Genomic DNA, 13,289 nt, shown 5'->3' on the forward strand with positions numbered 1-13,289 from the left:
GAAATTTCCCATAAAACTGATCCAGAAATTTCCCATAAAATCTATACAGAATGGCAAGATGCTGGGGACACCAGTGTCTGCATATGCAAAATTGTTCTGTTAGGGCACTCCTAAAACCCAAGATATATCAGACTCCCTCAAAATAACACAAACTTACTGATTGTGAACTCAACAATAAAAAATTATAAACTACATGAGGAAATATATAAGGCATAAGGCATAATCACTATAAGGCATAATCAGCCCATAGAACAATCAAAAGAATTAACCCCCAATATTATGGGGGTATTATGGGCTGAATTGTGTCCCTCCCAAATCTGTATGTTAAAACCTAATTCCCAGTACCTCAGAATGTGACTGTATTTGGAGATAAGGTCCTTAAAGAGTTAGTTGTGAGGTCATTAGGGTAGGTCCTAATCCAATATGACTGGTGTCCTTATAAGAGGAGATTAGAACACAGACACACTGACAGGAAGAAGACCATGTGAGGACACAGTGAAAATATGACATGAGAAAATGGCTACAAACAAGCCAGGGAGAGAAGCCGCAGAGGAAACCAACCCTGCCAGCACCTTGATTTTGGATTTCTAGCCTCCAGAATTGAGAGAAAATTAATTTCTGTTGTTTAAGCCACCCAATCTTTGGTTGTTTATTATGGTAGCCCTAGCAGATTCATATTGTCTCTAAAAAAGATCATAAAAGAAATGCATCTAAAAATCATTAGAGAAAGAACACAAGGCAGATTTCTGGCCTTCTTACATGAGAGTGCAGTCGTTTGAGGATCCTAACTTTATAAAAAAGTCTCAGTTCTAGCGTCCCACCCCTTGTAAGTGCAAAGCTATATTCCCTGTGGACAAACTCCAATCACTAGACTGGTGAAATAAAGTATGGTATTTTCCAAAGGTGAAATACTATATAACCATGAAAAAGAATATGGCCTTTATATATGTACTGATGTGGAAAAGATCTAAGTGAAAGAAGCAAATATAGTGTTCTACAATTCATGTAAGTATAATAGTGTATACACATTTACTTAAATGCGTGAAATATCTCTGGAAGGACTCACAAAAAGGTGTAACATCGGCTGCCTCTGAGGAAAAGAGATGTGAAAGAGATCTATTTGAAATTTCACTGTCCAAATACCTGTCTTCCTAGTAAAATAAATTTACAAAAACCCAGTTCCTAAATGAACTTATTTGCAAAACAGAAATAGAGTCACAGATGTAGAAAACAAGCTTATGGTTACCAGAGGGTAAGCGGGGGAGGGATAAATTGAGAGATTGGGATTGACATATACACACTACTATATATAAAATAGATAACTAATAAGGACCTACTGTATAGCACAGGGAACTCTTACTCAATACTCTGTAATGGCCTATATGGGAAATAATCTAAAAAAGAGTGGGTATATGTATATGTATAACTGATTCAGTTTGCTGTACACCTGAATCTAACACAACATTGTAAATCAACTATACTCCAATAAAAATTTTAAAAAGAAAAACCCAGTTCCTAGTTCTTTGGTTATGTGCTAACCTTTCTAGTTTGGAGTTCCCTCTTCATTTTTGGCACCTGGGAATTTCTCTTCCTTTCAAACTCTTATTTTTTTTTTTTCAGTTTGTGTCTTTTTTTTTTTTTCATGAAGAATGTCTGTCTATTTAGAGCAAAAGAGGAATCAGTAGTATCTTCGTTCACCATCTTACCAGAAGCCTAAAGCTTCCTCAGAAAGATGCTAATTTCATAATTAACAAAAGCCAGTGGCTTTCTTTCTGAGCCCAGAATTTTAACGTAACCCCTTCTTCTGTGATGTTATTATTAATACGGTCTTAAATAGCCTGTTCTCTTTCAAAAGTCTTTTTTCTTCCTGATCTCAGGCCTGCTGAAATTTGCTGATGATCTTGGCATGGGAGGTGCCAAAACACAGACCATCTCCCTTGGCCAAGGCCAAGGCCCTATTGCTGCCAAAATGATTAACACTGCCATCAGAGATGGGACCTGGGTGGTCTTACAGAACTGTCATCTGGCCACGAGCTGGATGCCTGCGCTGGAGAAGATCTGTGAGGAGGTGATTGTTCCTGAGAGCACCAATATGGGATTCAGGTGAGATGCTGCCCCACCCCTGAGTCCCTCGGCCCCAACCTCAAGTTCCAGACGTTATGCTAATGGCTGGGAATGCAAAGATGAACAAGACACAAGGGTATTGTGTAGACACAAGTTCTACCCTTAAAGAAGCTCTCAGTCTAGTAGAAGGCAGACCATAGATGAATAATGTTGATACCATGCAATACCTGCTGTACTTGTTTGAATAAGAATGGAAAAGGGAAGGAAAATTTGGGGAAGACCTGGAGTACCGAAAGATGAATGGGAGTTTTCCAGGAAGGACATTCCAGGCAGAAAGGGCAGCATTTGTAAAAGCAAAGGAAAGACCAAGAAGTTATCCTATGATTCCTGGGTATACACTGTGAGAAATTGTTTTTGGGAGGTAATAGGAGATGTGCCTGGGAAGGTAGATTAAATGCCAGCAAATCGGAGTTTTAAAACTTATTTGCCTAAAAACAAAAAAAATCCACCCGTAGTCTAGGCACTTGATCTATCCTATACTTGTTTAGATCCATGGAATTTTAATCAGTATTGGAAACAGCTATTTATTTTCTGTGAACTTTAAAGCCCAGCAAGACTGGGCCTAAGTATTTGCATTTAGAGGATGATGAGATGAAACAGACTTCAAAGCCCCTTTTAACTCAAATGTTCAGTGATTCTTTCATTCTGGGCCAGGGGTCAGCAAACTGTGGCCAAATCCAGTCTGCTGCCTGTGTTTGTACAGCTTGCAATCTGAGAATAGCTTTTACATTTTTTTATGGTTGAAAAAAATTGAAAGAAGTATAATATTTCATGACATGTGAAAATTATATGAAATTCAAATTTCAGTGTCTATAAATAAAGTTTTATTGAAATACAGCCATGCTCACTCATATACTGTCTACGACTGCTTTTATGCTTCAAGTAGTTGTGACAGAGACCATATGGCATGCAAAGTCTAAAACATTTACTCTTTGATCCTTCATAGGAAAAGTTTGCCAACTCCTGCTCTAGGCAACAAAGTTTGCCGGTTATTTTTATTTTAGTCATGTCTGCCTGAAAATAGAAAAGCGTTTGGTGTTTATTTACAAAGCCAGATTAGGGCATAGTTGATTGTATTCACGTAAGGCTCATATGAGATTCATGTAAGAGTTTAAGAGGACATCCATTAATTTCAAGAATTCTATTTGGTTTTGGATGCTGAGTTGACTCATTGACCATCAGGGACATACTCAATGAAGAAAAAATTATTCATGTTGACATTTAAGGTCTTCTGTAATATGATCTTAACCCAAGTCACAAGCTCAAGTGCCTATACAACGAGGAATGTAACACAAATGAGTGAAGAGGACTGGGCACAAGAAATATTCCACTTTCCACAGTACAATAGCTATCACCATGGACGGTCAGCCTCAGTGTTGAATACTGGTAGAGAGTGGTGGGGACTGTGGTGAACTAGAGGCACATGCCCTGTAGAGAAGAGCAGTTACTGCCTACTACCAGCTGTTGCCAAGCAGGAATACAGGCCTCTTGTATCCAGATTTTATGACTATTTTAAAGGAAAGATGGGAATCTAGAACTTTTAAAAGAAAGCCCTAGATTTTTAAAAGTTGGCAACTACTTCAAAAATATGTTACAGCATTGTGTTGGTTTGCATGGTAAGAGTTCAACATCACCCATCTGCAGACTGAAGTCAGGCCACAGGCCCCCAGGTTATGGCCTCTTCCCTCCCCTCTGAGGCCTGTGCCTGGACCACAGCAGGCCGCCCACTATAGGCCTTACCACATCCCAGACTTTTCCTCCTCCGTGCAGTTGCTCAGCCTGTGTCCTGTGTCTTTAATGACCTTCCAACCCCAAATCCTCCTGTTGGAAACCTCTCTAATGTCTAGCAAAAAAGAAAAACAAACCCACAAAAATGAAACAAAACAGGATGCCACAGTGTGTATGTAACCTGAGCTTGAGTAAGAAAAACAAATGAATACAAGCCTGGAAGACAATATGCCAAAATGTTAATCTGTAGATGGTAAAATCATGTATTTTTTTCCTTTCTAAATACTTTTACCTATGTTCCCATTTCTTATGGGCATAGATATACTTTTATTATTTAAGAAAAGAAATCTTCCATATCCTCAAGACCCATTTCTAATGCCATTGGCCTCTATGGCAGGGATCAGCAAACTTTTCCTGTAAGGGCCCAGATAGTAAATATTTTAGGTTTTACAGGGCATGTTGTCAGTTGCAACTGTTCAGCTCTGCTGTTGTGGCATGAAAGCATCCATAAATAATTTGTAAATGAAGAGGTGTGGCCATGTTCCAATAATATTTTATTTACAAAAACAGGCTAAGGCTAGATTTGGCTCCCTGGCAGTAGTTTGAAGACTTCTGCTCTCTCCACCCCGTGGAAATCTCTTCTTCCCATGGACCCCCATGGCCCATTATTTCCCTCCCTCCCTGTGGTCTTGATTTGATAACTCCTTGGCATTCTGTTTGCTTGTCTTTTCTTCCCTCCCCAGCTCCCTTTTCCCCTCCTAGCAGCAAGGCTGTGAGCATCTAGAGGCAAGAAACACTTCTTTTTTCATTTCGGCCACTCCTGGAGTGCCGGGTGTAGTACTTGACCATAATAGATGCTCAGAAAGTCCAGCAGGGCAGGAACATGGTGTAGTGATTAGGACACGGGGCCTTTGGAGTCAGGGAGCCCTGAGTTCATCTTGGTTCTGCTGCTTCTAAGTGGTGTGTCCTTGAAAACCCCACTTGACTTCTCCATGCCTCTGTTTCCTCACTGGTAAAGGGGATAATAAATCATAGGGTGGCTGTGAGGATTAAAGTAAATGAAGGGGCATAAATTAAATTCTTAGCATGGGGTCCAGCATCTAGTGATGCTTAATAAATGGTATTTATTATTTTCTGTTACTGTTTTTCAATATAATGTATTGCATTGCTGTAAATAGTCGCGTCTGTTGTTCTTCCAGACTCTGGTTAACCAGCTATCCATCAGAGAAGTTTCCAGTCAGCCTCCTCCAGAATGGGATTAAGATGACCAATGAGCCCCCCAAAGGGCTCCGGGCCAACCTTTTGCGCTCTTACCTCAGTGACCCCATCTCAGACCCCGGGTTCTTCCAAAGTTGTACAAAAGCAGTGATGTGGCAGAAGCTGTTGTTCGGCCTTTGCTTCTTCCACGCCGTCGTTCAAGAGAGGAGAAATTTCGGAGCCCTAGGTGAGAGGTGGCAGCATACCTGGATTGCCTGGGGGAAAGATCACAGGCAGATACAGGGGTGCGTTCGAGTTTGTACCCAGGGTTGCCAGTAAAATAGGGTCTAAGTATGTTCCATGCAATATTGGGGACATATTTATACTAAATATGATTCGTTGTTTATCTGAAATTAAATTTCACTGAGTGTCTCTCTATTTTTATTTAACAAGTCTGGCAGTCCTATATATAACCAGGTCAATATCAATGTCAGGGAAAGAGGTGATGCTCCAGAATCAGAGGTCCCCTAATTACGGAAGTAATATGATAATGAGAAGAGTGGAGGCCCTTCCCTTTGGTGTATTTGCCTAGCTTGGGTATCATGGCCACTCTCCAGGGAATCGTCACCAGGTGATTTATAACATTTTAGGTTGCTCTCTTTACCTGTGCATAACAATGAAAGAAATACAGCTGGGACATCTGCTTGTGCTTCTCCTTGAAAAAATAAACATAAATTTCTTTATTAATGTAAGTTATCCATGGCCTAACTTAAGTGACTCAATATTCTTGTTAGAGCAGATCATCTGCTAAATACAGATCCCATATCACCATGGTTTTAAGGTTGGATTATTTTTCTCTCACCCATGGGCTGAGTCTAATTCTTTTCTTGAAATGACCCACCTTAAGGTATTCTTAGCCATTCTTTTGGGTTACAAAAGGAGGCAAATTGTCCTTTTGGTGATTCTCTCAGAACATCCTCTTTCCTTCTACCTGCCCCAGTTAGCTCCACAGACCATCTGACCCTTCAGCTGAGGGTTTCAGAGACGAGACAGCCAAAGGTGGCACTCCCTCTACATCTGCATCTCACACACCACATTCTCCCACCACCATTCTCCCACCCGTGCCAGACCTCCAAACATCCATACAACAGTTTGGCTTATAGTCAACTGCCCAGTTGTGTTCTCTTTGCCAGAACCGAAGTTTTTGTTATTTTATTATATTTTTAATTTGAATGTGAATGTTTAGGAGGAAATTAAACGTCTCCATTGAGCACAGGTCCTACCATACCCTACTGTCTTACGTCCAGCCTGGTTCATACATTTATGTCACTTGTGCAGCCCCGCTGGGCATTTACCATTATAACACTTGAAAATACAAGCAATAGTTTCTTCAAGGCCTGCCATCTAGTTCTCCCATGAGTGGGAGGAGGGGCATTCTCAAAGCTAACTTAGTTCTATTGCCCAATCACAGATAGTGCTCTCTAGCTATGCTTTGGTGTTAGTTTTGGCGTTCGGTGCGTTACCACAGTATCCCAGCCAGGGTGAATAACTCTCATTCCACAAATCCCAGGATGTTAACATCTTCCTTGTCAAATGGGGGAGATCCATAAGGAGACTGACTTTAGAATGGATGTTTTCTCAGGCAGAATGTCTCCCACGTTGGCGGTAAATGTCAAAGCTAATAGTTGGCATGGTGCTTGATATTCACAGGGCTGAAAGAGGCTCTTGATCCACAATGATGCTTAATTCCACCAGCTCAGTCTCTGAGTGGAAATTAAGAGCTCTCACCCCTGAAGCATCTAATTTATCTCTGCCTCATGCAGGTTGGAATATTCCTTATGAATTCAACGAATCCGACCTGAGGATTAGTATGCGGCAGATCCAGATGTTTCTGAATGACTACAAGGAGGTGCCGTTGGATGCTCTGACCTACCTGACAGGTATTTACGGAAGGAGGCTTTGGCAACCATAAACCTCCACGATTATGCTCCACCTTCCTGCTCCTCTGCTTCCATCTCCATTTGTTTACTTACTCACTCATGCTTTCAACAGACATGGAGCTCTTAATGATGCTGGTCACCATGCTGTATATTGTAAAACAAACAAACCAACAAAAACAAAAAACACACACAGAAAAATCAAGATCAACCCCTCCCTTTAAGGGGTGCACAGTCTACAAAGGGAGGGAAATATAACAAAATAAATAACAGTACAGTGATAAGTTCAGTAAGAGAAACATTTATAAGATAGCACAATGATTAAATTTCAGACATGGGGTGGGGATGATTAGGGAAAACTTCCCGAAGGCGTGAAAGATGGTTTTGAAGGATAAGTAGGAGTTCTACAAGTGGGAGAAGAAAGCGGGGGCAGGCAGTGGGAAAAAGGAAGGAGAGCACTCCCAGCAGAGGTGCCCTGAGGTGAAAATGACACTTGCTGTTTTGTATTAAAGCAATTCATCAGCAACCTTTTATCAGTCATCCAATATATACTAGTACATAATATGGAAGAATGTAAATATATAAGACTTGGTCACTGCCCTCAAGAAGCACACCATGTAATCCCAGAGATAGGAGATAAACTATAGATGAGCTAAATGAATGGATTACCATGGCCAAAAGTCAAAATGCAGCTCAATAGAAAAACCTGGGCATCTTCCAGGTCACACACAAGTTCCTCCCTCAACTCTGGATCCTTTCCCCAATCATACGGCAGGCACTTTATCTACATCATTCAGTCTTCACAGCAATCTTATGAGCTTCACTTTAGTGACCCTGTTTTACAACTGACAAGACCGAGGCCTTAGAGCAGTGGTTCTCAACCAAGGGTGATTTTTGTCTCCTAGGGGACATCTGACAAACTGAGGAGACATTTTTTGTTGTCACAACTAAATGGATGTGCTACTGGGTAGAGGCCAAGGATGCTGCTAAACATCCTACAATGCACAGGACAGCCCCCTACAACACAGGGCTACCCAGTCCAACATGTTAATCGTGCCAAGATTGAGAAATCCTGCTTTAGAGTGATTAAATTCATTTGTAAAAGGTGACAAAGACCTTAACTCAGCACAGTGTCTCCTAAACCGAAACCCCAGGTGACACACAACATAAGTTCAGTGGATTTTAGTTAGGTGAGAGAACTTTTCCAAAGAAATGAGCCATATTCCCATTATTCTAGACCACACAGAAGCACATCCCAGGGCTCCCTTTCAGATCACAGAATGAGTGCATAATTGCCCTGGGATGAGGTCTTAGTATTGGACTGCCTGCAGCTCATAAACCAACCTGCTCCAACTGTGCCAGCTGGCTTGAGGATAGTCACTTTCCAACTGCACCAGCCAGGATAGACTAGTTAGTCTGAGATAACCAGCAATCCCCAAATCTCAAGGGTGTGAGACATTTCTTGCCCATTCTGCATGTCCAGTGTGAATTGGCAAGGGTCTCTGCTCATTGTAATTATCTATCAGGGGCACAGTTGGCAAAGGCTCCACCAACTTTTGATGCCACCATCTCAACATACACTTGTGTGGTCACTGCCACAGGGTAGCACTGCAGAGCTCATGCCAGGAGTTAAATGTGCAAGAACTTGTCACCTGGCCCCACCTCACTGCCAGAGGCCCCGGGAGTTATAACCTTCCTATGTACCTGGAAGGAAAGAAGATCAGATAGAGATGATTATTAGAGCTCTGTACTGACCGCAAGGGACAGACTAACCAAAGAAACAGGTCTTATTTGGAGAGTGGTTATCGAATTAGATGGGCCAAAGTCAAATACATCCTTAATCTGGTACCCCCAACCCTGTGGCAGAGCCAATGGAGAATCTAGAAGAGATATAAGGCACATCCTGACCCCTTTAGGAACTTGTGCTCTTGCTACAAAGAGGAGACATATAAGTAAAGAAATGTACCTTCCTTCATAAACATAAAACCCAGAGCCTATAAGGGTATCCCCTGAAGTAAAATTTGCTGTTGAGAGAGTGGAGGTGGGACCCTGAATCATGACTCTGTACCTGTTTACCTTCACTGGTAGTCCCTCTTTGGTACTCTCTAGCACTGCCATGCTGACTTCAGGGGGGAACTACTCTCCCTTTAATATTGTAGTTCTAGTGTTGTCATAAACCTCTTTACAGCTGGGACAAACTATAATGTTCCAACTAAACTTTGCTAAAGGGCTGAGAGGTCAACAGAGAGAGATCTAGATGGTCTGGCTTAAGGTCAAATAGTTTTTGCAGGGCTCAAATTACTCAGTAGGTATGAGCTTCCCCTTAGTCTCTTACTTCTTCCTTAATGAGCCACCGGGATGCTCCTCCTAGACATTTAGACCCCTCCAATACCAAGAGAGGCTGAGGCCTCCTCAATTTGAGTCGTACTTCCTGTTTCCTGTCTGTAGACCTGCTCCTTCCTAGAATGATTAGAATTGGAAATGAGCCCACCCTTCAGGGGAGCCCTTGCATGCAAACACACACACACACACACACACACACACGGATGTCTTTTCCTTGCACACTAGTGTGTTGTCCGCAGCTTCCAAATACCAGGTGGTACCCACATACTGTGGAATCTGATCCAGCTAGAAAGTGCATCCTGGGTTGGTGAGATGGATTTGATGACCCCTCAAAAAATTACCTAATTCTTTTTGTGGAAATCTGAGTGTAGAAACCTGAGTCTCAGAGAATGATGTTGATGATGGGGATGGGGGTAGGAGAGTCATATCCCAAAGAAGTATATATAGGATAATCTTAATTTTCTAAACTATACGTATTTGTAAAAGCTGTAGTTGAATGCTTTCTATATGCTAAGCATTGTACTAAATGCTTTATAAGCGTTGTTAACCACAACGACGTAAGATAGGTATGCAGTTATCTCTACATCTAGACAGATGAGAAACTGCTAATAAGTGGCAAAAGTTGGAGCCCAGAAACTGGCTGTAATTGGAGCTCAGTACTGTCTCATGCCAGAGTTCTTGCCCTGAACCACATTTCTATAATGCCTTTCACATTTATGTACACATACACACAAATGTCCAGACAAATGTCTGGAAGATGCCTAAATGTTAACAGTTACCTTTGTTGGAATTATTGGTGATTGTTTTGCTTTTCTTTCAGTTTATCACTATTTTCTAATTTCTAATATGGTGAACATGTATTATTTTTGTGGCAACCATAATACCAAAAAGGCCTGGTCTCATCCCAAGCTGAGCATGGTTTTAGCAACCCTGTGTCTCAGCAGAGCTCCTTGGCTGGAAGAATCCTCTGTTTTAGGTTATTGACCAAGTTCATTATGGGCTCAACTTCTTCTTCTGTTGGTTGTCCCCAGGGGAATGTAATTATGGAGGCAGAGTGACAGATGACAAAGACAGAAGGCTCCTGCTATCCCTTCTGTCCACGTTCTACTGTAAGGAAATTGAGCAGGACCATTACTGTCTTGCTCCTGGAGACACTTACTACATCCCGCCTCATGGCTCCTACCAGGTGAGGGGCAGGGGAGGGAGAGGTCCCTCTGTCCCCCCAGAGGGGCTTGGCAGTCTCCGTGTGGCTAGGGTTGCAGTGTATCCAAGGAGGGCCCAGGGATAGCTTGGGCTTCCTGACTCGGGTCCATAAGCTATTTCAAATCTTCCCAAAAGCCTACAAGATACACATTATTACTGTTTAATGAATGCTGGGCATTTGGTAGACAAGATCTTTCAAAATATGGGGTCCATCTGGGGAGAAAGGGCAGGGATGTTTAAGATGAAGGCTTTGTAGTGAACAGGATAGAAATTGCTACTTGAAATCAAAGGTTCAGAAGGTGGCAAAGGGAGGGACAGAAAAACTGGATGGGAGAATGATAAAAGGAAGAAGAAAACAAGAAATCTGAAGGAAGAATGAAAAGGGCTTACTTTCATCGAGTACCTGTTAATGTGCCGAAGCCTTATTCCTTCATAACCTCATTTACTTTCCCACTTACAGATAAGGAAACTGGGCTTTCAGGTGACTAGCTCAAGGTTACACAGTTGGTTTAAGATGGAGCTAGGATCCAAATCCTCTCCTGCCTGAATCCAAACCCAGTTTTTGTCTCCAAAGCTAAGACTGCTGGGGGAGCAGGGAGGAAGCCAGCAGAGGTGGGAGGGGAGATACTCAGTCCATCTACCTTCATACTCATACTCACTCCTCCAAAACCTGTATGAGGGAAAGCTTGGGATGTCTTGGCCCCGGCGGTGTGTGCGTGTGTGTCTATGGCCTGTGCTACCGAAACAGTGTGATTCCTGCATGGCTCTGCTCTGGCAAAACCTTGGGTGATCTGTGGGACCCCAAGGAACCTGAACTTATGTCAACTGAAGATTTCCTTTCCAGTCCTATATTGAATATCTCAGGAACCTCCCTATCACAGCCCACCCAGAAGTGTTTGGCCTGCACGAGAATGCCGATATCACCAAAGACAACCAGGAAACCAGCCAGCTGTTTGAAGGGGTGCTGCTGACCCTCCCTAGGCAGTCAGGAGAGAGTGGCAAGTCCCCTCAGGTAACCAGGCTTGAATTCAATTTCCCAGGCAATTTTTCATCTAGTGGGCATGCAGGATTGTGGCTGATGACCAAGAAGGCAGAAAAGTGGAGGCCTGGCAGACCCCAGAGGGAGGATATGGGTGCTCTGGTCTTACTGCTGAGAGTCTTTATATACTGAGCTGGAAGAGCACCAGTGTTTCTAAAATGTCAGCTATTCCTATATAACCTTCATGATTCATTGCTATATCCACATATCATCTGTATTCCATTTACATAATACTTAAAACTAAATCTCTTTTGCTTAAAAACATTTATTTAAAAAACTGCACATCAGGACCATAAGTGGAAACCCAGTACCATTTCCGTAATGTCGTGACAGCCACAAAAAGAAAACAAAGGCTAAACATTATTAGGTTCTTCCAGATGCTGCTGCTGATATCTTTCTGGCTCCTTGGGAAAAGGGGAGGATCAGCAAGTGTTCCAGAGCAGTCTCAGCCCTGAACTGAGACTTTCTCCTTGAAGGGAATGAAAAGAAAAAGGTGGCCAAAACTTGACAAGAGAGTGACTTTCTCATCATGTGATTCAACATTATTTGCTCTGTGTCCTGGAAACACCTGGAGTCATTTTGGGTATCTCTTGTGATCATTCCACACATTGTGAAGGACTGATCCCGTCTACCCTCCTTGGTCTACAGATGAGGGCAAAACAAACCCTGCAAGAAGTGACCCACTTCAAGGCATTCAGAAACACAGAGGCAGTGCCAGGCCCAGAACCACATCTCCTGACTCCACCCTGATCTCTCCTTTCCTTCTCTTCCCTTCTCCAGCTTCTGAGCTACTCCATGTTCAACCCTGCTCAGCTGTGGACTTTGCATGCAGTTGGCCTTTCATATCCACAGGTTCTGCATCCTTGAATTCGACCAAAGATTGAAATATTCAGACAAAAAAATTCCAGAAATTTCCAAAAGGCAAAACTTGCATTCACCCCACTTCAGCAATTATTAAAAAGCATTTACATTGTACTTACAATTATTTACATAGCATTTACATTGTATTAGGTATTATGAGTAATCTAGAAATGATTTAAAGTATGGGGGGGAGCGGGGATGTGTGTTGGTTCTATGCAAATACTACACCATTTTCTATTGGGACTTGACCATCTGTGAAGTTTGGTCTTGCAGCCAATCCCTAGTGGATACCAAGGGATGATTGTATTTGGTTTCTCAGTTTGGTTCATAGTACCATAAGCGGTAATATGTGTGAAGATAAAGCAGCCTGGTTTGTGTGTCTCAGCTTAGGGATGGAAATTCCCCTCACAGTGGGAAGAGGGAAGGAAGTGTACATTCCAGCCTCCTCGAGCCAAAGGACAGCAGAGCTGTGTTTCTCTCCCACACCTCCTCTTCCTACTCTTCCTCTAGGCCTGTCCCCTCCCTACTTGGCTAAACTCACTGCCATGGGCTATTCTTGATGCTGAGGAATGGCCTACTGCCTTCCCAGGTGTCCATGTCACTGGCGCAGAGCAAAGTCTCACCTGCACCAGGAGCTGGTCCTAAGGGGCTGGCTATGAGAGCCTTGGGAGATTGTCTCCCAGGGGTGACCTTGAAGATTTGAGCAGTTCTGCAGGGTTCAGCACTGCCCTGAGTCTACCTGGCTGGCTGAGCACGAATTCCCCACCTGGCCCTCAGGCCCTTGCTCAGAACTTTCATTGTTCGGCTTAGAGGTGATGTCCTCCCTAAGGCTGGGGGCAGGGGTGGGGGGGTGGGAG

The 13,289-nt window shown here is 42.8% G+C and overlaps 1 protein-coding gene across 1 annotated transcript in view; it reads left to right on the forward strand.

Annotated features, from left to right (window-relative positions):
• DNAH3 (dynein axonemal heavy chain 3) overlaps window positions 1–13,289 on the forward strand; it is a 191,099-nt gene that overhangs the window by 171,345 nt on the left and 6,465 nt on the right. Inside the window, exons 53-57 of the mRNA XM_024744485.1 lie at window positions 1,878–2,103; window positions 5,052–5,296; window positions 6,873–6,989; window positions 10,361–10,515; window positions 11,377–11,544. Of these exons, the coding sequence (XP_024600253.1) occupies window positions 1,878–2,103; window positions 5,052–5,296; window positions 6,873–6,989; window positions 10,361–10,515; window positions 11,377–11,544 (911 nt within the window). The remainder of the gene's footprint in view (window positions 1–1,877; window positions 2,104–5,051; window positions 5,297–6,872; window positions 6,990–10,360; window positions 10,516–11,376; window positions 11,545–13,289) is intronic.

The sequence above is a fragment of the Neophocaena asiaeorientalis genome, unplaced genomic scaffold, assembly GCF_003031525.2.
Source record: "Neophocaena asiaeorientalis asiaeorientalis breed wild unplaced genomic scaffold, Neophocaena_asiaeorientalis_V1.1 scaffold91, whole genome shotgun sequence".
Classification (NCBI taxonomy): Eukaryota; Metazoa; Chordata; class Mammalia; order Artiodactyla; family Phocoenidae; genus Neophocaena; species Neophocaena asiaeorientalis.